We start from the raw sequence: 21,627 nt of genomic DNA, 5'->3' as shown, positions 1-21,627 counted from the left end.
GGGGGTTCCCCTTATTGTGGGGGTCATGGGGCCTCCTTTGCACCCCCCCAAGCTTTATGTGGTTCCCTTTATCTTGGGGGGGACGGGGGGGGGGTGTGAGTTCTCCCTTGCAGCCCCCCAGACTGAACAGGGGTCCCCCTGGTTTTGGGGACCATAGGTCCACCACTCTACATAGGGACCCCCTTGTCCTGGGGGCATGGGTCCCTCTGTGACACCCCCTCAAGCTGCATAGGGGTCTCCCCTTTCACCCCCCTAAGCTGCATGTGGGTATCTTTAACCCGGGGAGGCATGGGGTCCCCCTTGGACCCCACCATCTCCACTGGGGTCCCCCTTATCCTGAGGGGGGCATGGGGAAATGGCTTCCCCCCATCCAGGGGTGCAGGAGGGTCCAATAGCCCTCTCCCATTACCCCCGCAGGAGTTGCTCCCCCAAAATGGGGGGTCCCCATGGCCCCCACTCTTCCTGGCAGCCCATGGTCCCACAGCAGCTTGATGCACCCCACACTGCAGCCGGACAAGGGGGAAGACCCCCCCGATTTATTGTGCTGGGGGGTGAGGCTGGGGGCGGGGCATGGGGGACCCCCCCTCACTCCTTGGTGTTGCACCACTTTGCTGTGCGCCAGAAAATGGGGGTCTTCATGAAGCGCCCCGACCGCATGTAGGCAGAGATCTTCTCCAGCGCCTGCGGGATGGGGATGGGGACAGGCACGGGGACACTCGGGTGACAGGGATGGGGACAGGGACGGGGACACCGGGGTGTCAGGGATGGGAACAGGGACACTGGGGTGTCAGGGATGGGGACAGGGATGGGGACACTGGGGTGTCAGGGATGGGGATGGGGACACCAGCGTGTCAGGGGTGGGGAAGGGAAAACAGGGGTGTTGGGGATGGGAATGGGGGCACCAGAGTGTTAGGGATGGGGACGGAGGTGCCAGGGTGTCGGGGATGGGGACAGGGTCATAGGGATGTTGGGGATGGAGGTAGAAACACCAGGGTGTTGGGATGGGGATGGGGGCACCAGGATATTGGGGACAGGGATGAGGTCACCGGGGTATCCAGGATGGAGCAGGGACACTGGGGTGCTGGGGACAGCAATGGGGGACGCTGGGGTGTCGGGAATGGCGATGGAGATGGGGACACCAGGGTGATAGGGATGGGGGACCCGGGCGTTGGGGACGGGGACACTGGGCATTAGAGGATGAGGATGGGGTGTCAGGGAGGGGAACAGGGACACCAGGGTGCTGGGGACAGGGCTGGTGACACCAGGGTGTCCCCACGCGGGCCCGCTCACCTCAAAGCGCTGCAGGAACCGGCCCAGGTTGCCCTGCAGCTCCGGGCACTTGGGGACGAACATGCGGTGCTGGTCCAGCACATCGTATGCCACAAAGTCCACAAAGGTGAGCTGTGGGGGGTGTGACAGGGGGGTCAGCCCTCACCGGGACGCCCCCCAAAACCCCCAGCACCCCCAACCTACCTTATCCCCTGCAAACCACGGCCGGGAGCCCAGGAACCGTGACAGCTCCCGCAGCTTCCCCGGCAGCTGCTCCAGGTAGGCTGGCTTCAGCTTCTCCTACACCAAGGGAGGGGGGGCAGAGCTGGGGTGGGGTCTTCCCCCCCCGAAACCTCCTGAGCACCCAGGGGCATCACCCCCTGACTGCAGCTAGGCAAGGGGTGCACCCCAAGGCACACTCCATGCTGTTGGATCCTTGTCCCTGTGGCCCCAGCGGGGTTGGGGACAAGACCCCCGGTGCGTGTGGGGGGGGGTCTGTCCCCCTGTGTCCCCCGCCCCTTGGGGTTACTCACGAAGTCAGGGTTGTAGCACAGCCGGACAAAGCTCATACGCAAATCCATGATCTGGTTCTCCAGCATGTCCACACGGAGCATCTCCTCCTCCGTCTCACCGCCTGCGCGATGGGGAGACGTCAGCCCCCCCGCCCCGGGGCCCCCCCCCTTGGTGCTGTGACCCCCGCTCCCATCGCTCACCCATGTTGTGCTTGCGGGCGATGTAGCGCAGGATGGCGTTGCTCTGCGTCAGCTTGGTGGGGCCGTCGATGAGGTAGGGGAGCTGGGGGGGGATTCCAGTGGGGGGGTCAGCCCCGGGACGCCCCCAACCCACTCCCCACGCCCCCTCTCCATTCCCCATCCATCACCTACATTGGGGAAGTCAAGGCCCAGTTTCTCCTTCTCGTTGGTCCAGTCGCTTGGGTCGAAGTCAGGGGCTGGGGGGCAGAGGGGCAGAGAGATGGGGAGGGGGCTCCCCTGGAGCCCCCGACCCTGCTCATTGCACCCACAGCAAATTCACAGGGGGTGGGGGGGTGCACAGCAGGGTGGGGGGATCCCCACTCTGGCCAAGGAGCAGCCACCTGTGCCCCCCCCCCCCGGCACCCTCCCTGGGCAGATGAAGGACATTGAGCGGAGGCCAAGGTCCAGGGCGGGGGGGGAGTGGGGGAGCAGAGGTTCCCCCCTCCAGACCTGGCAGGAGGAGGATGGGGGGGGGGGCAAGAGGACAGGCTGCGCTTTTGCCCTGCAAAGCGAGGAGTTTCTCCCCCTTCGGCTGGTTTCTGATGCGGCACGAACCGGGGTGACAAGGATCTGGGGGGGGGGGGGGGGTGACACACACGGGGGGGAAGGAAGCACCCCTCTTGCCCCCCCTCACCTGGGCCGGGGCGGTACTGCCTCTCCTCATAGGGGGTCTCCGTGTACTCCAGGAGCAGCCGGATGGCGTGGGCCAGCTGGGGGGATACAGCACCCACCTTTAGGCACCCACCAACATGCCCCCGTGCTCCCCACCCAGCCAGAACCCCCCACACACTGCAGGACCCCCCCACCATCCCCCCCAGCGAGGCATTGCCACCCCCCCACTCACCCCACGGATGTCCCAGTATCCCAGCGTGACCACCATGGTGGCACCCAGCTTCTGCGGGAGCGCAGACGGGGACGGAGGGGCTGAGCCCCCCCCAGCACCCTCCCCCTTCCCCTCCCCGCTCGCGTGACCAGACCCAGGCAGGGTGCCAGGGTGGCCCGCCAGCCGCAAGGCCAGCGCTGCGGCTGCCACCCACCGCTCACGATCCGGCCCCTGGCACCCCCACCGCTCTGGGGACCCCCCCCATCCCCAAAGCCAAGCCATGGGGGGAGGGGGGGAACACCAGCTACGGCGGCGGTCTGTGGGCGCTCCTGCTGCCTCAGTTTCCCCCTGGGGCCACAATTCCTACCCCCCCCCACCACACTTCAATTGAAGTATTTTACTTAAATACTTTATTTTTCATGCTGGGTTGTTTGCTGTTTTTTTGTTTTTGTGGTTTTTTTTTTTAACTTTTTCTTCTTTTTTTTCCCTGTAGTCGCCATCGCATTTTCCTGGGAGCGTCAGCCACCAGCTCCAGACCACGGGGGAGACAGGACCAGGGTGGGGGGGACACAGGGATGGTGTAATGGCCCACCGGGAAGGGAGAAGCCCCACCTGGCCCGATCCGGGCCACAAACAGCTCCTGGGAGCGTGGGGGACAGGGACACACATCACCCCAGTCCCTTTGCCTTCCTCCCTGCAGTGACGAGGAGGATGGAGCACCCTCCACCCGGCCCCATCCCCTTTCAGCCAGCACCCCCTGTCCCCACTGATGCGGCACCCCTGCGGGAGGGTGTAAGAGGAGCCTGCGGGGTGCAGAGAGCCCCGGTGTGTCCCCGTGGGGGGGGCTGCTTGGCTTGTCCCACATCCCCGCAGGGCAAGAAAGCGGACGGAGAGAAGGGCAGGCAATTAAAAAGCACCAGGACCCGGACCCTGCTGCTGGGCTGGGACCCCCCACAATGTCCCCACACCCAGCACTGATGTTCCCCAACCTGTCGCTGTGCCCCGAGCCCAGGAGGCGAAGCCAGGACGCCCCTGGCAGTGCCTGCACCCGTTGTCACCTCCTGTAGCCTCGTCCCCATGCCACCGAGCCCGGCACGTCCCAACCCAGCTAGGAGAGACCAGTTTTAAAAAAAAAACAACAACAACAACAAAAAGACAAAAGAAAAAAAAAAAAAAAAGAAACGGAGAGAACCCAGCAAACCCTAACCCCCTGCCGTGGCACCGGCGGGGCGTTGGGACCACAGTGGGGAGCATCCTCTTCCGAGGGCGGGAGGTAGCAGGAGGGGGACGGCAGCGAAGCCCTGGCGGGATGCAGGGTGACAGAGGGGTCCCAGTGGGAGCCGGGGACAAGAGCCTGGGGGGGGAGTCAGTGGGTGCCCAGGGTGGAGGTGATGGTGAGAGCGTCCTCCTCCTGGATGGTCTCCAGCTCCTCAGTCTGCACCGCCTGCGTGATGAGGGTCAGCTCCTGGCACAGCGTCTCGAAGCGGTAGCTCACGCGGATGTCGGGGACGTTGGTGCGACGGATGTCGTTGCCCTCCGGACCCTCCTTCAGGTAGTGGGGACCCAGCCAGTAGCTCTTCACCTGGGGAGAAGAGCAAGGAGAAGCTCCCAGAGCTGCCTTCCACCCTTGGGTGCTGCCGGCGGGACCTGCTGCCAGGTGCTCGGGGGTCCCGGTGGGACCGGGGACACGTTACCTTGTGGGAGAAGCCGCTCATCAGGACGCTGTTGCGGGCCAGCTCGCACATGTCACAGGAGCTGAGCTTCCAGACCTGGGTGGCGATGCTGTACTCCTCCATCAATGGCTCCTGGGGAGGGGGACAGCCTCAGCACCCACCTGTGGGTCACCCCCCAGAGGGGACAGGGGCCCCCAGCTTCTCCCACCCTCCCTGGACCATCGTCATCCTCTGGAGCCCAGTGGCTTTGCCTTGCTCCTGGCCACCACCAACCCTGTCCCATCGCTGTGGCTTGGCTGGCGCGCAGTCATTTTTGGGGGGTCAGTGGCCCGTGACCCCCGTGATCCCAAACTGCTCACCTTGGTGAAGTGGAACTGGAGGGGGTCGTCGGTGGAGAGGGAGACCATGAGCCCCCGCGAGAGGTACTCGGGCAGGGGGTTGCGGTGGTAGCTGAGGAAGAGGCTGTTGTTGCTCAGCGGGGACATGGCGATGCCGATCTGCGCCAGGTAGTAGAGGTACTGCAGGACGGGGGCCTGGGGGGGGGGGGACAGCGGGGTGAAGGGGGGTCCCAGCCGCACGCCCAGCCCCCATGGGCACCCCCACCCCCGCTCACCTTGCGGAGCAGCAAGCCATGGGAGATGTTTTCCGAGACCATGAAGCCCGAGACGAGGTGATGGATGGGGCCGGCCTCGCCACAGTGCGGGCGCAGGACGAAGGTGTGGAAGCCTCGCTTCCTGCGACATGGGGGCGACCATCATCATCTGACCCCCCCCGAGACCTCCCCCAGTACAGGTGGAGGTGCCGGGGGCCCTGGGGTGTCCTTACCGTCGGAGGTGGTTGAGTACCGTCATGTTGGCGTACATGTAGTACAGGTAGTAGGAGTAGGGTGGGTTGTCCTCCTCCACCCAGTTGCCTGGCAAGGGGCTGTCCAGGTTGAAGATGTGATGCTCTGGTTTGGATTCATCATCCACGCTGTCGAAGCCATCCACCTGCAGGAGAGACAGCCCCGGGCTGGGATGGTCACCCCTCCACCAGGAGATCTGCCCCAGCCCTCAAGCTGGGCGGTGCGGCGGTCACTGGTGTCCCCGTCCCCCCTCCCAGGAGCAGGACGCGGTGCTCACGTGCTCCAGGAAGAGGTGCAGCTCCGGGTGTTGGGCAGGGTGGATGGTGGCCTCGTAGAGGGGCAGGAAGATGTTCTCCAGCATCTCCTGGAAGTTGGCCAACTGCTTCTTCGTCCGGTAGACATCACTGCAGAGGGACAGACCCCGCTCAGAGACGGGTGTCCCACCCCACCCCAGCCATCAGTGGGGTGTCTTTGGTCAACCCCGTTGAGGGTTTCTGCCCCCCCGTTACTCACAAGAGCCGGGGCACCTGCACGAGCCAGCGGACGTTGTTGGAGTGGACGCGGTGGTTTACGGCCCAGCGGGCCAGCTTGTCCCACTCGTCCCGGGAGCGGCCATAGATGGAGAGCCGCAGCTCGGCGTTTTGGTACTTGCTCTCCTCCAGGTCAGACATCACCTCCTGCCGGGGAGGGGCAAGCGTCACCCCTGGCCACCAGGAAGGAGGACATGGGTGGCATTGCCACCACAGGCATCAGAGGGAGGGAGATGCGGAGGGTCACCCGTCAGGGCCGCTCACCTTGATGATGTGGGCAAAGTACTTCCCCGAGACGCGGTTGTCCGTCTTAATGAAGATCTCCCGCAGGATGGACTCGCCGATGGGGTTGTACTTGGCGTTGAACTTGTCGAAGCGGTGGAAGGTGTTGCGGTCCTGGCAGGCGGACGCAGACGTGAGCTGAGACCCCTTGTCACCCCAGAGCCACCACAACATCCCTATCCAGAGCCCCTGGCACCCCTCACGCTACCCCGGGACAACCCCTGTAGAAGATCCCCCACCCCGGCCAGCGGTGGGCTGGGAGCCCCGTTCATCTCCAGGATCTGGGGGTGTCTCCCGTACCGCGTGGACATCCAGCGTGTCCACGCTCAGGTCGTAGGCGGTGAGGTTCATCGTCTCGAAGACCTCTTTGAGCGTCTGCTCCTTGCCCTTCTCCACATGGACGATTTCATCCAGGTGCTTCTTCATGGCCCTCTTGATGAAGCGCAGGAGATGCTTCTGGTTCATGCAGGACGAGGCGTGGATGTGGGTGTCCACCTGCACGGCCGGAGGTGATGCTCAGCCCTGAGAGCCTCCAAGCGCTCCCCGGACAAGCCAGGACCCCCCACCATGAGCCGGCGGGTACCTTGCGGATGTTGTAGAAGTCGCGGTGGGGCACCTTCTTCTGGGCCGCCAGCTCCTTCATCTCGTTGAGCAGCACGTGCATCTGGAACTTGGAGCTCAGGTACTGCAGCCGGCGGTAGCAGAAGGATTTGCTGCCCGAGGCGGGGAGGGGGCATCAGTTTGGGGGAGAGCAGGGAGAACATCCAGCCCCGAGAGGCTGGTGCCCACCAGCATGAGGGGATGCGGCTCTGGACTCTTGGACCAAGGACGGACGCAAGGACGCGGGAGCTGCACCAGTACCATGTGTCACAGCCACCACCACGTCCTCTGGTGCTGTCCCCAGGGTTCTGCCCTACCCCCAAGATGCTCCCATGGTGAGAACCCCCCAAGACACCCCCATGGTGGGACCCTTGTCCTTACATGGGCCCGTTGATGATCAAGGCCATGAGGAAATTCATGTCGGCAATGAACTCCTGCAGGTCGGGGTACGGCAGGTCCAGCTCTGTGCTCCTGGCGGGGGACAGAGGGGGGGTCACATGTGGCGACAGGGTCCTGCAGACTCCCCTTGTCCCCCACACCACCCACCGCAGCCCCCCAGCAAACTCAACACACCAGTGAGCGACTGCCCCCCGACCCTGGCCCCACAACTCACTTGTCGGTGAGGTCCTGCTTGGTGTAGACGTGCACCACGCCGTCCACCATCTTCAGCCCAAAGCCCAGATCAGCCGGCATGGTCTGGGGGTCCCACGTCTCGTAGGGGTGCTGCTCCGCAAATGGGGGGTGCACGGGGGCATCTGCGGCCAGGAGACACCCAACGAGACATGCATCATCGCGTGGCTCTCTCAAAGCCCCTCCCAGCGCAAGAAGCCCACCACCCCGCGCTCACCAGCAGCCACGGGGGTCTCGGGCACCTCCTCGTAGCCGCGGGTCTCCAGGGGTTTCTCGGAGAGCTCCTGCAGGTACCGCGCGGTGGTTTTGCAGAAGCTCTGCAGCGACAACCCCATGTACTTCTCCCGTAAGAACAACGCCTTCACCACGCTCTTGGCCGCATCCAGAAGGTCCGTGAAGGGCACCTGGGCGAGGGGACACCAAAATAGACCAACCCCAAGGTGGGGTTTGACACCCTGAAGACCCCGACCCGGCCCCGGTGGGTGGCGGGGGGGAGGCTCACCCCACACTTCTCCTCCCCGGAGATGGTGACCCGCTGGAACTCCCGCTCCAGCAGCGCCTCCCGCTCCTTGGGGACATGGTCCACCAGGTCCTCGCTCTGCTCCTTGAAGAGCCTGTGGGTGCAGACGGCGGCTGGTGAGACGAGGACACGGCTTATCCCCAGCCCCCGTCCCCATGTCGTCCCCCCCGGGGGCAGCACCAGTGCCCGCCCCGGGGACTGCCTCGAGCCCCCAGGGTGGCAGGAAGGCGACGTTGTCCCCAGGGATGCCACCACCAGGTTTGGGTGCCCCCCCAATGTCCCCGTGGGTGGTGGCATCACCCCCCCACCCCAGACACATCCCCCAGGCCCACACGAGCACAACGAAAAGTGGGGGGGGGGGGGGGGGGGGGGGAGAGGACAGAGAACGAAATAACTCGTGACAGAGACAACTCCCAAGCGGAGACAGGAGGGAGGAGGAAAGGCAGCGCCGGACCCCCGTGCCGGGGGTGACAGGGCCAGGATGGGACCCCCCTCAGCTCACCCCAAACCCCCCCACCCCTAAACACACACACCCCCCCCCCACCGGGTGCATTAACCCCTTCAGTGCCAGCGAGAGTGGCCAGGTTGGGACCTTTCGGCTCTGTGTTTGGGGGAGCAGTGGGGGGAGGCCAGGTCAGAGCGGGTCCGGGGTGGGGGGTGTCCCAATACCCCGCCCCGTGTCCCTGGCCGGTGGCACCGAGCCGGACACTCACTGTAAGTCCGCGGCACTGTCAATTTTCAAGAAGTCCTGTTTGGCTCTGAGCAAAATGTCGGGCTCAAGTCTGGGGACAAGCAGGCGGCGGCGGGGTGGGGGTGGGGGACAGCCAGGACAAGGGGGGGTGGGGAGAGAGGGGCCGGGGAGAGAAAACACCCCGTTAATGCCAAAAACAACAAAAACCACACAGAAACCAGAAAAAAATAAATTAAAACTGGGACACCAAGCGCAACACCCACGGGAGAGAGGACACAGAGCTGGCACAGAGGACCGACAGCCCCCCCGGGGCACCCAGGGTGGGTGGTGGTGGCCCGTCCCCACGCGGAGACCCCGTCCCATAGTGGGGGACACGACCCCCCCCTTCCGGCTTACTTGACGTCCTGGCTGATCTGGCGTTCAAGGCGCTGCCGTCGCTCCTCCAGCTGCTCGATGGGGCTCTCCTCCGGGAACTCGTAGGGCGCCGTCCGCATTTCGCTCTCGGCCAGCGAGCGGCAGAACAGCTCCTGCCCGGATCGCCCCTGTCATGAGCTGTGCGCGGTCTCAGCCCGCAGGGTTGGGAGGGGAACAGCCGCGGGGGTTCCCTCCCTGGCTGAGCTGGAAAGGCTGGGGGCGGGGGAGCAGGGGTTGGGGTGGTGGGTGGGAGAGGATGGGAGGGGGAAGGATGGAGGTGAGATCCCCCCCATACCCCGCTGAGACCTGGCAAACTCAGTGCACGGGACCCACCTCCGCGATCTCCTTGTATTTACCGTCCATGGAGGTGCGCAGGTCGACGGGGAAATGCTTCAGGCAATGGGGGGTCCCGGGCAGGGAACGTGCCGACTGCAGGGGCCGGGAGCCTGGCCCACCCCGCAGCTCTGCAGACACAGGTACAGCGTGAGCTGGGGGGGTCCCGGACACCCACCCTGGCAGGGAGGGGTTAATCAGTCCCCCCACAGCCCCACCTCCCCTCTCAAACTGGGATGAACTGGGATCCTGGTCCCTGAAGTAGTAATGGGGAAACTAAGGCAGCTCAAGTGCAGGAGGGACCCCCCCTCCCTGCCCCCCCTCGGTGCCCTGAGGGGGGCTGCTGGCTTCACCAGGGGCGTGTAATGAGCCAGCAGTGTTAGTGAACACGGGGCTCAGGGGGGCAGGAGACTGGGGTCCCCCCATCACACACCCCCCCTCCCTCCCCTTTTCTCAGCAGGGCTGCTCCATCTGCCCCCCTCCCCGCCCCTCTGTCCCCTCCCAATCCAGTGCAAAAGGCACCACCACAGCAGGGGCACCCCAAAACTGGGAGGAAGGGGAGGCAACACCCCCCACCCCCCCTGCCCCCAGCAAAAAAGCCCCACTGCCCTGACACCCCCCGCCCCAGAGCATTCCCAGCTCCAGCCTGTGCTGAGGCTGCCAGGCTGGGGGGGCTGCCCAGACACCCCACCACCACACCCCCAACATCAGGGGACCCCCTTGGGTGCCAGCACCCTCCTCTGCACCCCCAGCACCCGTGTCTGTCATAGATCAGGGGAGAGGCACTGGAAATCAGGCCCCACTGGTTAAACTGGGGCCACGAGTAAGAGCCGCCCCCTGCCCCAGCAGAGCTTGGGGGGCAAACCCAGGCATCCTGCCCCCCCCCCCACCCCCCGCCTCCGACGGGCACCCCACCGCATTTGCCCCCAAAGTGCACATCATCCAAACTGGAATGAGGGTGGCTGGGGACCAGCCCCCACCCCCCACCCCTCCCGCTCATCGCTGAAATCGGGGTGGGGAAACTGAGGCACGACCCGTGCACACGCGCGTGCGAGAGCGTTGGAGCCAGAGCCACCGCCTCCCCTGCCTCAGTTTCCCCACCACGGAGGTACCTGTGGGTGCCCACCCGCCGTGGGTGCCCACCCTCGCCGGCAGCGGCGCCCGTGTCACCCAGGGCAGGGGGTGGCACTGGTGTCACCTGGGATGTCAGCAGTGCGTCACCCAGGGCATGGCTGATGCACGGTGACAACCAGGGTGCCCCGTGACACCGCGACACACCTGTCACCCTGTGCCACGCGTGGGTGACAGCACCCCGAGCCCCTCCCCCACGAGCGGCACCAGCCGGGTGCCAACCCCAAGGTGCCACATCGCCCACCCATTGCCACCATCACCCCGTGCCACCGGAGCCCCGCGAGCACCCAGCGCCACGCGACCCCCAGCCACGGCGCCAGCCGAGACCACCCACGGGATGACACGTGAAGCCACCCCCACCCCCCCCCGAACACCAGCACCCCGATCCACCCGCGGGGTCCCACCACCCCGCGTCCCACACCCCCAGTGCTTCCTCTCCCCTCCTCCTCCTCCTCCTCCTCCTCCTCGCCGGCACACACCACCCGCTGCGTCACTGCTCCGCCGCAGAGGCCCCCCCACCCCGCGCTGCCGGAGGTGGGGGGGCGCGCACAGGACACCCCAACACCGCCCGCACCCCTCAGCCTCCAGCGGCTGGAGGGGCTGCTGAGCAGCCCAGACGCCACGGTGATGGGCACGCCGCCCCCAAAGCACCCTCAAGCACCTTCCCACCCCCAAACACAGACAGCCCCCCCCCCCCCCAGCCCCCCCCGCCCCCCACCGCAGCATCACCCCCCCCCCCCGGGCTTGGCGTGACCCAGTGGCCTGGACCACCCCGTGGGCTGCCGGGACCCTGCCGGGGGGCGGGGGGAGGTGGTGTGGGGATGTGGGGGGGGTGTCAGCCCCAGATGTGGCAGCGGCGTTTGGGGCGGGGGGGGGCTCACCTGCGGGGCTGGGGGCCTGCAGGCTGCCCCGCTTCTTGAAGGGGTAGTTGGCCGGGGCGGCCGAGGACATGGCGTCTCCTGGGGCGGCGGCGGCGGGGCTGGCGATGCTGGTGGCGGGGCTGGCGGGGTTGGTGGCGGTGGCGGGGGTGGCGGTGGCGGGGGTGGCGGTGGCGGGGGTGGCGGTGGCGGGGTCGGGGCTGGCGGGGTCGGGGCTGGCGGTGGCGGTGGCGGTGGCGGGGGTGGCGGCGGCGGCGGCGGGGTCGGGGGTGGCGGCGGCCCCCGGGGGCCCCGGCGGGGACTCTTACGGCAGCAGGGCGGCAGGGCCGAGCGATGGCTGCCGCTCCCTCCCCTGGTTGATGATTGATGCAGGAAACCCGGGGCTGGACCAAAGTCCCCGGCGACGGAGCCCGGCCGGAAGCCGGGCCGAGGAAGAGGATGGGGCGGGAGGAGGATGTGGGCGAGGAGGAGGAGGAGGAGGAGGAGGAGGAGGAAGGCTGTCGGAGCAACCAGCCCTGCTGCGGCGCTGAGCGGGCGGGGGGGTCGCCCCGAGATGGATGCTGGCCCCCCCCCCCGGGTGCTGAGCCCCGGCAGACATCGTACCCCCCCCCAAGAGGGGGTATCACCCCCGCGAGAGATGGTGTTGGATCCCCCCAAAATGGCAGCAGCACCACCGACAGCCGGGTGCCCCCCCGCCCCGAGATGGACGTTGTTCCCCCCTCCAAGACAGGCATTGCCCCTCCAAGACAGGGTGCCGCCCACACACCCCTCCCAAGAAGGGCGTCATCCCCATCAGGGTTGGGGTCCCACACCCCCCCAGCAGCAGCTCTGTACCCCCCAGCCGGGCACTGAACCTCCCCAAGGGGCTTCCTCACCCCCAACACAGGCATCCCCCTCCCCAGGGTGGGTGCTGCACCACTCAGCATGGGCCATCGCCCCCCGACACTTAGATATCATATCCCCCCCAAAAAGATTGAGCACCCCCGAAATGGGGCGTCGCCTCCTCCAAGGCGAGCACACCCTCCCTTAGATTGGGTACTACACCCCAAAAGAGGGGACTCAGCCGCCCTTCCAGGCCCCCCCTCCCTGGACCCTGCAAGGGGGGGGCCGGGTGCTTTCAGCACCCACAAGCGATGTCCCCGTGGGGTAACAGCACAGGGCCTGACCCCCCCCCCAAACCTCCTCTTTCCCCCCGCCAAGCTGGGGCACCAACATACAGGCACAGCCCCAGCCTCTGAAGCAGGACCCAGCTGGGTCCCCGCTGCTCGGGGTCAGGGGGTGCCACATCTTTGCGACACCCCGCACCCCGATCCCCGCACGTCCCTACCTGCGCCGGTGGCTCCTGGTGCCGCGGCGGCGTTTGGGTGGGTGCTGGGAAGGCGTTTGGGTGGGTGCCGGGCTGTGTCCCCGCCAAGTCCCCTAATCTGGCACCGGAGCAGGGGGGTATTTTTAGCTGCTGCCGGAGCGGAGGGAATGCCACCCACCAGGGCCCGTCCCCCACTGTGACCCCCACGCCATCCCGCTGTCCCGTGGAGGGGGAAAGGGGACAGCGAGGTGACGCCACCCATCAGGGCCACCTCTGTGCCAGGCTGGGGGGGCACAACAGCCATCGGGGAGGGGGGTACAGGGAGGATCCCTTCCCTGGCACCGTCCGTCCCCACCCTGTGACACCGGGACGGGGGAGGGTTGTTGGTATTTTAATTGGACCCCCCTCATTAGTGCCAAGTTCATTAGAGGCTCAGAAGGGTCTTTGTGTCCCTGAGGACAGCAGGGACAGGCTGTCCCCATGCCACCAAGGCTGGCGGGGTGGGGGGGAGCTTTGGGGGACACCAGTAAGGGGACATAAAGACCCCAGTGACCCTGTGGGGTGCAGGGATTTAGGGGTCCTTAAACCCAAATACTGGGGACCTGCGGCACCTTTGGGGGGACCCAATGGCCCAGCCTAGGGCTGCCTGTGGACCCCCCTCACCCAGTGGCACCCCTGCACCCAAAATCAGCCCTGGCAGGACAGTGTGGGGGCACCTACCTGCCCCTGCCCCTGCCCCGGGTGTGGGGCCACCCTGTGGTCCTGCTGGCCTGGGGGATGGGTGCTGGGCTGGGGAAGGGGTTGCTGAGCCCAGGGGGATGAGGAGGAGGAGGAGGAGGAAGGCTGAGCACACGATCCCATTAAAGAGCTTAGGTGGCAGGAGGGTGAGGGGCAGCACCCATCAGGGCAGGATTAGGGGTCTTGTTACCCACCTGGGGTAATTAGCTCCCTTTCCCCTGCAGGAGGAAGGTCCCCACGCCATGGGGTCCCCAGGTGCTGCGGGGGCAGTGGCAGGGGGACCCCATGGCTCCTGGTGGGGGGGACCCCATCCCCAGTGCCAAGCCAGCACATGGGGGACACAGCCCACGGACACAGGGGGAGGCCCAAACCCATGCCCCATCCCCACGCCATCCCAGGGGGACAAAGGGTGTCCCCGGCCCCTGTGGGCAGGGGGTGGCATGCCGCCTGCCCCCTTACATAAAGCCTTGTGCCCACCTCCCCAAGATGCTCCATCTTTTTCTTTTTTTTCCTGAGCCCTAATCTTTGCCATCTTGGGCTAATTGGATTTCCTGGGTCACATGGTGAGATAAAAAGTCCCCAAATCCCACAGTCCAAAAAAATCAGGTTATCCATGGGGAATTAAGGGAGAGAGCGGGGGCCAGCCAGCCCGCGAGGACCCACCGAGCTCTGCCTGCTGCAGGGCTCCCCGACATCAGGGCAGCGGGTAGCCAGCTCAGCCTTTAGGGGCTCCTCTTTTTCCCCCCATCGCCCACCGCCCGCCCCCGGGGTGCGTGCGCCATTCCCCACGGAGAGCTGGAAGAGCCCGGGGACCTAGAGGAGCTCAAGGAGTTCGAGGAGGAAGACGAGGCCATGGGGAGTGGGGCCAGCGCAGAGGACAAGGAGATGGCCAAGAGATCCAAGGAGCTGGAGAAGAAGCTCCAGGAGGACGCAGATAAGGAGGCCAAGACGGTCAAGTTGCTCTTGCTTGGTAAGGGTGGAGGGGATGTCCCCAGGGGGATGCGGAGATGCCCCCCTGTCCCCACCTGACACAAGGGACCCCGTGGAGGGCTGTGGCTGCTGGGGATGGGCAGGGGGCAAAAGTAACCAGGGAGAGGCGATGGGGACAGGCAGCTCCCAACCCCATCTCTGCCTTTCTTTGCCCAAGCAGAGCCCCTTCCCTGCAGCTCATTAGCCCTCGTTAGCCTGATGAGGTGCCACGAGCGAGTTGAGGTTGTCCCGCCAGCTGGTTGTCCCTCAGGGTTGCACCTGGGAAGAGCCAGAGGTGGCTTCGGCTCTTGGTGGCAAACAGACGGGCGGCAGGGACGAAGGGGACAGCGCGGGGACAGGGAAGGGACCAGGATACCGGGTCCCACCTGGGCCAGGCTGCAGCACCTCCCAGGGGGGTCAGCGAGAGCCTGGGGATCTCCTGCCACCAGCAACCCCAAACCCTGCTGCTGGGTGCAGGGCGGGAAGGGACAGTCCCTTGGGGGACGCCCCGCACCCCGCTCGGGCAGTGGGGTGACCCCACAGGGAGGAATCGGGGCCCCGCGGGGCAGGGTCCGGTGGCGGGGACTTATCCAGGTGGGAGGGCCGGGGGTCAAGGCGATTAACACCCTAATTCTAAGCAGCTTCCTGTGCTGCCCTAAGCTGCTTACGGCACCGAAGCCATCGCTGGCAGTGCCCGCGGCAGGTGGGAGGCGTGGGACCCCGGGGACCAGCAGCCCGGTGGGTCCCCACCACCCCTGGGGGTCCCCGAGGTGTGGTCCGGCTCCGGGAGTGAGGGGTGACAGGAGGTGGCATGGGGACGATGGCGCCGGCGGGAGGAGGCCAGGCTGGGTGTCCGGCCAGGGGAGAGCGGAGCAGGAGGGAAAGCTGCTCCGGTCCCCGCGAGGTGCCCATCGCCGGGGCATCAGGCCTGCGGTACGTCCTGCCCTGGCCAGCACTAAGGTGTCCTCCCACCCTTTTCCAGGGGCTGGAGAGTCAGGCAAGAGCACCATCGTGAAGCAGATGAAGTGAGTACGGCCCAAGAACGAGACACCCATATTGGGGGACCACCAGGATGAGCCCAAGGGTTGGACAACCCCAGTCAGGGCATGGGGGTGGCAGGACCCCGGTTGCCCCCCGTGTTGTGCTGGTGGTGGCACCCTGCTGATTCCCAGGGTGGGGTGATGGTGGGAGGGGAGCGGGGGGCACCCCAGGGTGCCACGTCTTGGGGCTGAGGCCGCTGTGCCACCCACCCCCAGGATCATCCACCAGGATGGCTACACACCCGAGGAGTGCATGGAGTTCAAGGCCATCATCTACGGCAACATCCTGCAGTCCATCCTGGCCATCATCCGCGCCATGTCCACGCTGGGCATCGACTACGCCGAGTCGTCCCGTGCGGTCAGTCGGGGTGGTCGACCCCGTCCCCCCCAAACCCGCCACACCGGCCAAGGGGATGCGGGGCCGGGGAGCCCCCGGAGCCGGGGTCCCTAGCGTCCCCAGGCCGTTCCCCCCTAGCCCAGTCCCAGGGGCCTTTTGGGGGCCCACGGGTGGGACGGTGGCAAAGGGTCCCTCTTGCAGGATGATGGCCGGCAGCTCTTCAACCTGGCCGACTCCATCGAGGAGGGCACCATGCCCCCCGAGCTGGTCGACTGCATCAAGAAGCTGTGGAAGGACGGGGGGGTCCAGGCTTGCTTCGAACGAGCCGCCGAGTACCAGCTCAACGACTCGGCCTCATAGTGAGTGGGGTCACCAAGTCGGGGTGGGTGGGGGACACGGGGATGTGCCTGGGGACCCCCCCGGCTGCTCATTGCCATTTTCTACCCAGCCTGGCAAAAACAATCCCCTCCCTGATCCTGGGAATACCCTGAGGCCACCATCCTCCATCCCACCGGTGCCAGTGGGCTGCAACCCTCATCGTACCCCCACAACATCCCTGCAGCCCCCCATGTTCCCCCAGGGACGGCGCTGCCTCGGAGCCCCAGCATTTGGCAGAGCTTCACCCCTCCAACTATCTCCAAAAAGCCATCGAGGGGGGAGGCCAGGACGCGGGCAGCCCCTCGGCAGCAGGTCACATCCCCTCCTGTGCCCCCCCCAGTTACCTGAACCAGCTGGACAGGATCACGGCCCCCGGCTACCTCCCCAACGAGCAGGATGTGCTGCGATCCCGAGTGAAGACCACGGGCATCATCGAGACCAAGTTCTCTGTCAAAGACCTGAATTTCAGGTGGGTGGGTGGCCACTCCATGCCCCCCCAACATGGAGAGGGGTTCTGGGGTGAACCTGATGCTCCAGGGACCACCAACCCCGCCTGGACCAGGGCTGGCCGGTCACCGCATCCCTGACGCCGCCGAGGACAGGGTTCCGGGACCATCACACGGGGGGTGACAGGACCAGATGTGTCACCCCTGGCCTGTCCTTGTCCCCTCCCCAGGATGTTCGACGTGGGAGGGCAGAGGTCGGAGCGCAAGAAGTGGATCCACTGCTTCGAGGGGGTGACCTGCATCATCTTCTGCGGGGCGCTGAGCGCCTACGACATGGTGCTGGTGGAGGACGACGAAGTGGTGGGTTGGGGTCCAGGAGGTGCCTGGGAATAGCTCAGCAGCCTCGGGGGAGAAGAACTGGGTGCTCTGGGGGCTTACGGAGGGAGGGGTGTCAACACCCCATGCCGGCTGATGGTCTGGGTGATGCAGGGAAGGGGTGGGAGATGCGAGACGGAGCTGGCTCCCACCCAGTTGCACCCAGTAAACGTCAGCACTTTCTCTGGGACACATGCAGCCCAGCAAAGCCAAAACACTGGTCATGGGGCCATGGATCTGCCCTCCCCGCTGCCCACAAGGAAACCCCCGGTCCTTCCGAGCAGCCATGGGCAAAGCAGTTCCCGGTGCCGACCTCCTCCCGAGAGCCACCGTCCCAGCGGGGAACGCTCCCAGATGCTGGAAAACCACCAGAGTGAACCCAAAGGAGCTGGCCCCGGCACAGGAGGAGGAAGAGACACCAACGGGTCTCGACGAAGGAAAATGCCGCCCTCTTGCCTCACCGTGCCCTCCAAGGTGGGCAGAAAAGCAGCAATAAGGGGCAGATTTCACCCTCCCGGCAAGCGGCAGCGGGGGGAAAGACAGCACAATGTCATTAAGCAAAGCCCTCCAGCTGCCCGGCGAGGGATGCTCCGGCACAGCTGCTGCCCCAGCACCGGGGAAGAGCAGCTACGAGGGTGGAGATCTGGAGGGGAAGAACACGACAGCTCCAAAATGGGTCGTTTCTTGAAAGAAATAATGGGTGAAGGCAAGCAGAGCAGGAGAAGCAGGCTGCCTTCTCCCCGGCCCAGGGGATTGGGGCGAAGCGTCATTGCTGGCGTCTCCTGCAGCGGCCGGTCCCACGGATGCTCCCTGGTGCTCTGGGGTCCAAACGCCTTCGCCAGGCGCAGGGCCAGGGCTGGGTTCTGCCACCCGCGGGGCTTGCTGAGGCCGAGCAGGAGCACGGAGCCCTTCCTCAGCCACGGAGCAGCAGCGTGCGTGAGGCACGCGGGGGAAGGAGAGAGCATCTTGCCCATCAAAGGCCTCCGGAGAGGCTGCGACGCTTCCCCTACGCAGGAGGGGCAGGATTTGGCACCCTGCAGGTGCCCTGCTTGCTGAAGCCATACAGACCAGCTGCTGCAACAGGAATCTGGACAGGACACCTTCGTCACCCCTGAAGAACCTGCCCACTGCCACAGGAAGGTGAAGGAGATCCACCTTCATCAGCAGGGCACCAAAAGCCCTCGTCAGACTTGGCTCCAGCTGGACGGAGCCTTGTCCTCCCGAGGATGCCCCTGCAGCAAACTAGAAATGGCACATCTGCTTTGAAACCAGAGCTTTTCCTTTTCCCTGCTCCTTTGGGAAGCTGCGGGTAACAGTGGGGGGCTGCGGTCCAGCCAGAGCATCCCACAGCATGGCCTGGACGACGGGGGCAGCAGCTCGACGCCCTCACCAAGCACCTTCCAGCAGCCGTGCCACAGGGCTGCGAGGTTTCCCTGGATAGTTTTCCCACCGTAAGCCTTCATTTCTGAACATCCCAGAAGCTGCCAGGAGGGACTGGAGCATCCCACTGCCAGGAGCTGCGTAACACCGCTCCACATCCTGAGCACCCCCTGGATTTATCCAGTTGCTCGCACCACGGCATAGGGGCTTTTTGGATGGGCAAGGGGGACTCTCGGTGCAGGCAGGGGACAGGCAGCAGAGCCATGTGCTGCTGCAGCAAGCAGGAGCATCCCAGCAGCACGGGGAAAAGCTCTCGTCTCGGGAATAGGGGGCTTTGGGGGGCTGCAATGGCCAAAACGGGGGTGTAAATAAGTGCCGGCGCTTCGTGCCAACGAGCCTGTTTGCTTGCAGAACCGCATGCACGAATCCCTGCACCTATTCAACAGTATATGCAACCACAAGTTCTTTGCCGCCACGTCCATCATCCTCTTCCTCAACAAGAAGGACCTTTTCGAGGAAAAGATCAAGAAAGTCCATCTCAGCATTTGCTTCCCAGATTACGACGGTGAGTTGCTTCGTTTCCCCCTCCTTGAGACCCCCCCCAAACCGCGGTCACAGGTGAGGAGTCGCCTGGTCCCAGCGCAGACGCAGCCTTTGGGTTGCGCTGGGACCAAGTCAAGTCCCCGGAGGAAGGAGCAGAGGAGAGGACAGATGTGGCCTCGGGAGGGTGTTTGGAAGGATTGAAATGAGATAAAAAGGCTTTTTAAAAAATTGCTTTGCTAGGTGCAGTTGCCACCCAGCCCTTCTCCTCCTCCTCCTCTTCCTCCTCCAGAGGGAGATTTCAGATCTAGCTCTTAAAAACGAGCCTTAAGCATCCTCTGGTCCTCGCCCAGCCCTGATGGTCGTCTCCCAGGGGGCAGCTCAGCAGCGTTTCCTCCCTCCGCAGGTCCCAACACATTTGAAGACGCAGGAAATTACATCAAGACCCAGTTCCTTGATCTCAACATGCGAAAGGACGTGAAGGAGATCTACAGCCACATGACCTGTGCCACAGACACGCAGAATGTCAAATTTGTCTTTGACGCCGTCACAGATGTCATCATCAAAGAGAACCTCAAGGACTGCGGCCTCTTCTGAGCATCTGTGTGGCAGGTACGTCTCGGCGGGCTTTGGTGACGAGAAACGGTTATTTAACCACAAAAACAAGGGCCGGGGAAGGGGAGGGCGATGAGGACGCAGCAGAGCCCGCTCCATCCTGCTCTGCAGGGCGACGGGGCGTGGGTCACCCCAGCCCTCGCCATCGAACACGGTCTGGAAATCTGCCCCCGCAGAGCTGGGGAGGGGAGGATGAGCTGGGACTAGCGAGGACCGGGGGGTTTGGGGTCCCACCAGCCCCAGGGGAAGGTCAGCGTCCCCGCGCAGGGCCCTGGTGGGGTTCGGTTCCCTTCCCCGGCAGCCTCCCAGGGCGGGGTGGGCTCAGCCCGGTTATTACTTGGAACTTGTTTTGTCAGGCTGCTTCACACCCTTGCATGCGGCGAGAGATGAAAACAGCAGATTATAGCCCAAAGTGTGCACCTGAGCAAGATCAAACCGTTTTATCTCAGGGCTTTCTGTTGCGGGTGCCGCGCCGGTTTGCGACCCGGTGGGGAGGCTGATACCCAGCCTCGGCCGGGGCAATAACCCGAGCAACACCCACGCGCAGCGGGGAGAAGGCACGGGAAGCCCATGCTCCTCTCGGCCTCACCTGGCCTTTTAGCTCGTCACCATAAAGGTTTAATGAGATTTTACAACCCTAATTCTTACGCCTGCCTTCGCTCACTAGCCTGAGCAGCAGCGGGAACGTCCTCCCTGCTTTCCGAGCAGCTCCCACCCGCCGGCGGCTTCAGCGCTTTGTTTTCCAGGGAACCCCCGTTGCTTCCCTTGTCCCTGAACATTAATAGAGAAACAAGAACGAAATAAAGCGGGCAGGCAGCTTCCCCGCAGGCAGAGGCAGGCTGCGGCAGGACGGGGGTGCAGCCCGCGGCTGCCAGCTCTGCGTTGTGCTGCGAACAAAGCTGCTCTCTAAGCAGAGCCCTCGGCCGCCTTTGACCGCGAACCCGCTCCTAGCATCAAGGAAAATACAAATACCAAGCCAGGCGGCAGGCAGGGAGGCCCTGCCTGCTCCTAAGGTTGCAGGCAGCAGCGAGAGCTGCAGGGGGTGAGCGGCGAGGGAACACCAGGCGCAGCGCTGCAGGCTTTTTGCTGCCGCCTGGGTCGGAGCATTTAAGCCGATGAATTTCTTTCCGTCGCCCGGCGCGGTGCAAGGAGAAGTTGCTTCACCCAACCCGCCCTTCCTGCGCGTTGCACCATTGCAACCATCATGTTGTTGTGTGAAAGCGTTTAACCCCCTCTTCTTTCTTCCTTCCTGCTAGAAGAAGAAAGGACTTCAATCTCATCGCCGTTCTGCTGAGCAGAGCCAAAAGGATTGACCAAAACATACAAGTTACCCAGACCCCACTTTTTCTATGACCTGCCCAACCAAACCACCTTCGTTCAAGCCCAGAATAGGAAGGGGCTGAAGCTGAACTTCCTCTTCCCTTTCGTGGCCATTTCCTCTTTTTTTATTTTCCAAAAGAAAGAAACCCCTGCTCCCTGCAGCGCGTGAAAGGCAGCCTTTATAAATGAGATCTGGAGGGGTCTGACAGCAAAGAGCACGCGGTCCCCGCTACGCCAGCCAGAAAAATTAACATTAAGCCACCGTCTTTCCACCCTCCTCTCTCGGGGAGAGCCAGCAGCATCGCTCCCGCGGGAGGCAGGGACAAACCCTCCGCCCCTGCCTGTCCCTCTGCGGCTGGTTTCTTCCCTTTGACCAAAGCTGAATTAATCCATGCAGGAGTTTCTGGGGAAGGTGGAGGCTGGGTGACCCACGAGTCACCCCTGGGAACCAACCTCAGTCCTTCGGCAGGAGAAATTCGGGGGGGTTTTGTGCCCTAAGGCTTTAGTTTCTCCCCAGAGCGGTGCTCGGGCTGAAGCTGATGGCGGGCAGGGGCATGTGCATTAGAGGTAATCACGGCTACAGGAGGGGAACGGGCAGGATAAAGAGGAAATGGTTACTTTAAACGGTTCTTTTCATTCTGCTATTTAGAGCTGTATTTGCTCTTGTTTGTAAATAAATCTACGCTGGTACTGTAGCCAGGTCCTGCATCCTCTCACCATTTACTGCAGAGATCGCCTATACAGCTTCATTTCACTGTAGGAAAAACAAAATAAAGAAACATGCATGACACCGATGCCTATTATTTCTCCGGC

At 64.4% G+C, this 21,627-nt stretch overlaps 3 protein-coding genes across 7 annotated transcripts; 1 reads left to right on the top strand and 2 right to left on the bottom strand.

Annotated features, from left to right (window-relative positions):
• Nucleotides 1-504: 504 nt before the first annotated feature.
• On the bottom strand, nt 505-2,975 carry LOC142067032 (glutathione S-transferase 2). Of its 2 annotated transcripts, XM_075115272.1 has the most exons (8): nt 2,866-2,975; nt 2,656-2,731; nt 2,154-2,218; nt 1,983-2,064; nt 1,803-1,903; nt 1,474-1,569; nt 1,291-1,401; nt 505-681 (listed from the first exon to the last, which is right to left on the bottom strand). In XM_075115272.1, exons 1-8 carry the CDS (start codon nt 2,899-2,901, stop codon nt 586-588), a joined length of 663 nt encoding a protein of 220 aa, XP_074971373.1. In that variant the 5' UTR covers nt 2,902-2,975; the 3' UTR covers nt 505-585. The 2 variants fall into 2 exon arrangements, with proteins under 2 accessions (XP_074971373.1, XP_074971374.1); XM_075115273.1 differs by lacking the exon at nt 1,474-1,569.
• A 264-nt stretch (nt 2,976-3,239) lies between these two features.
• AMPD2 (adenosine monophosphate deaminase 2) lies at nt 3,240-11,529 on the bottom strand. 4 transcript variants are annotated; one of them, XM_075115268.1, is made up of 18 exons: nt 11,374-11,529; nt 9,362-9,492; nt 9,011-9,141; nt 8,637-8,705; nt 7,906-8,017; nt 7,621-7,807; nt 7,387-7,528; nt 7,155-7,244; nt 6,757-6,886; nt 6,474-6,668; nt 6,156-6,287; nt 5,875-6,038; nt 5,639-5,765; nt 5,343-5,506; nt 5,131-5,251; nt 4,877-5,050; nt 4,539-4,649; nt 3,240-4,426 (listed from the first exon to the last, which is right to left on the bottom strand). In XM_075115268.1, the coding sequence occupies exons 1-18, from the start codon at nt 11,441-11,443 to the stop codon at nt 4,211-4,213; spliced, it is 2,466 nt and encodes an 821-aa protein (XP_074971369.1). In that variant the 5' UTR covers nt 11,444-11,529; the 3' UTR covers nt 3,240-4,210. The 4 variants fall into 4 exon arrangements, with proteins under 4 accessions (XP_074971369.1, XP_074971372.1, XP_074971370.1 ...); XM_075115271.1 differs by lacking the exon at nt 11,374-11,529 and adding an exon at nt 10,474-10,553; XM_075115269.1 differs by lacking the exon at nt 8,637-8,705.
• Nucleotides 11,530-13,529: 2,000 nt separating this feature from the next.
• GNAT2 (G protein subunit alpha transducin 2) lies at nt 13,530-21,627 on the top strand. Its single transcript, XM_075115686.1, has 9 exons — nt 13,530-14,384; nt 15,366-15,408; nt 15,640-15,781; nt 15,962-16,119; nt 16,479-16,607; nt 16,815-16,944; nt 18,751-18,904; nt 19,286-19,491; nt 20,751-21,627. The coding sequence occupies exons 1-8, from the start codon at nt 14,267-14,269 to the stop codon at nt 19,474-19,476; spliced, it is 1,065 nt and encodes a 354-aa protein (XP_074971787.1). The 5' UTR covers nt 13,530-14,266; the 3' UTR covers nt 19,477-19,491; nt 20,751-21,627.

This window comes from Phalacrocorax aristotelis, chromosome 21, assembly GCF_949628215.1.
Source record: "Phalacrocorax aristotelis chromosome 21, bGulAri2.1, whole genome shotgun sequence".
Taxonomy (NCBI): Eukaryota; Metazoa; Chordata; class Aves; order Suliformes; family Phalacrocoracidae; genus Phalacrocorax; species Phalacrocorax aristotelis.
Note: the sequence above shows the minus strand (reverse complement) of the source record. Positions and strands in the feature narration are given on the sequence as shown.

What these genes read in the sequence shown, in the direction of transcription:
- LOC142067032 (XM_075115272.1), bottom strand. Translation starts at nt 2,901, where the DNA reads ATGGTGGTCACGCTGGGATACTGGGACATCCGTGGG. An exon ending in TGGGCCTTGACTTCCCCAAT is followed by an intron (nt 2,065 to 2,153) that starts GTAGGTGATGGA and finishes ATCCCCCCCCAG; the next exon opens with CTCCCCTACCTCATCGACGG. An exon ending in GGTTCCTGCAGCGCTTTGAG is followed by an intron (nt 682 to 1,290) that starts GTGAGCGGGCCC and finishes CCCATCCCGCAG; the next exon opens with GCGCTGGAGAAGATCTCTGC.
- AMPD2 (XM_075115268.1), bottom strand. Translation starts at nt 11,443, where the DNA reads ATGTCCTCGGCCGCCCCGGCCAACTACCCCTTCAAGAAGCGGGGCAGC. An exon ending in AAGCAGGACCTCACCGACAA is followed by an intron (nt 7,245 to 7,386) that starts GTGAGTTGTGGG and finishes GTCCCCCGCCAG; the next exon opens with GAGCACAGAGCTGGACCTGC. An exon ending in ACACGCTGGATGTCCACGCG is followed by an intron (nt 6,288 to 6,473) that starts GTACGGGAGACA and finishes TCCGCCTGCCAG; the next exon opens with GACCGCAACACCTTCCACCG.
- GNAT2 (XM_075115686.1), top strand. Translation starts at nt 14,267, where the DNA reads ATGGGGAGTGGGGCCAGCGCAGAGGACAAGGAGATGGCCAAGAGATCC. An exon ending in CTCAACGACTCGGCCTCATA is followed by an intron (nt 16,120 to 16,478) that starts GTGAGTGGGGTC and finishes TGCCCCCCCCAG; the next exon opens with TTACCTGAACCAGCTGGACA. An exon ending in GTCAAAGACCTGAATTTCAG is followed by an intron (nt 16,608 to 16,814) that starts GTGGGTGGGTGG and finishes TCCCCTCCCCAG; the next exon opens with GATGTTCGACGTGGGAGGGC.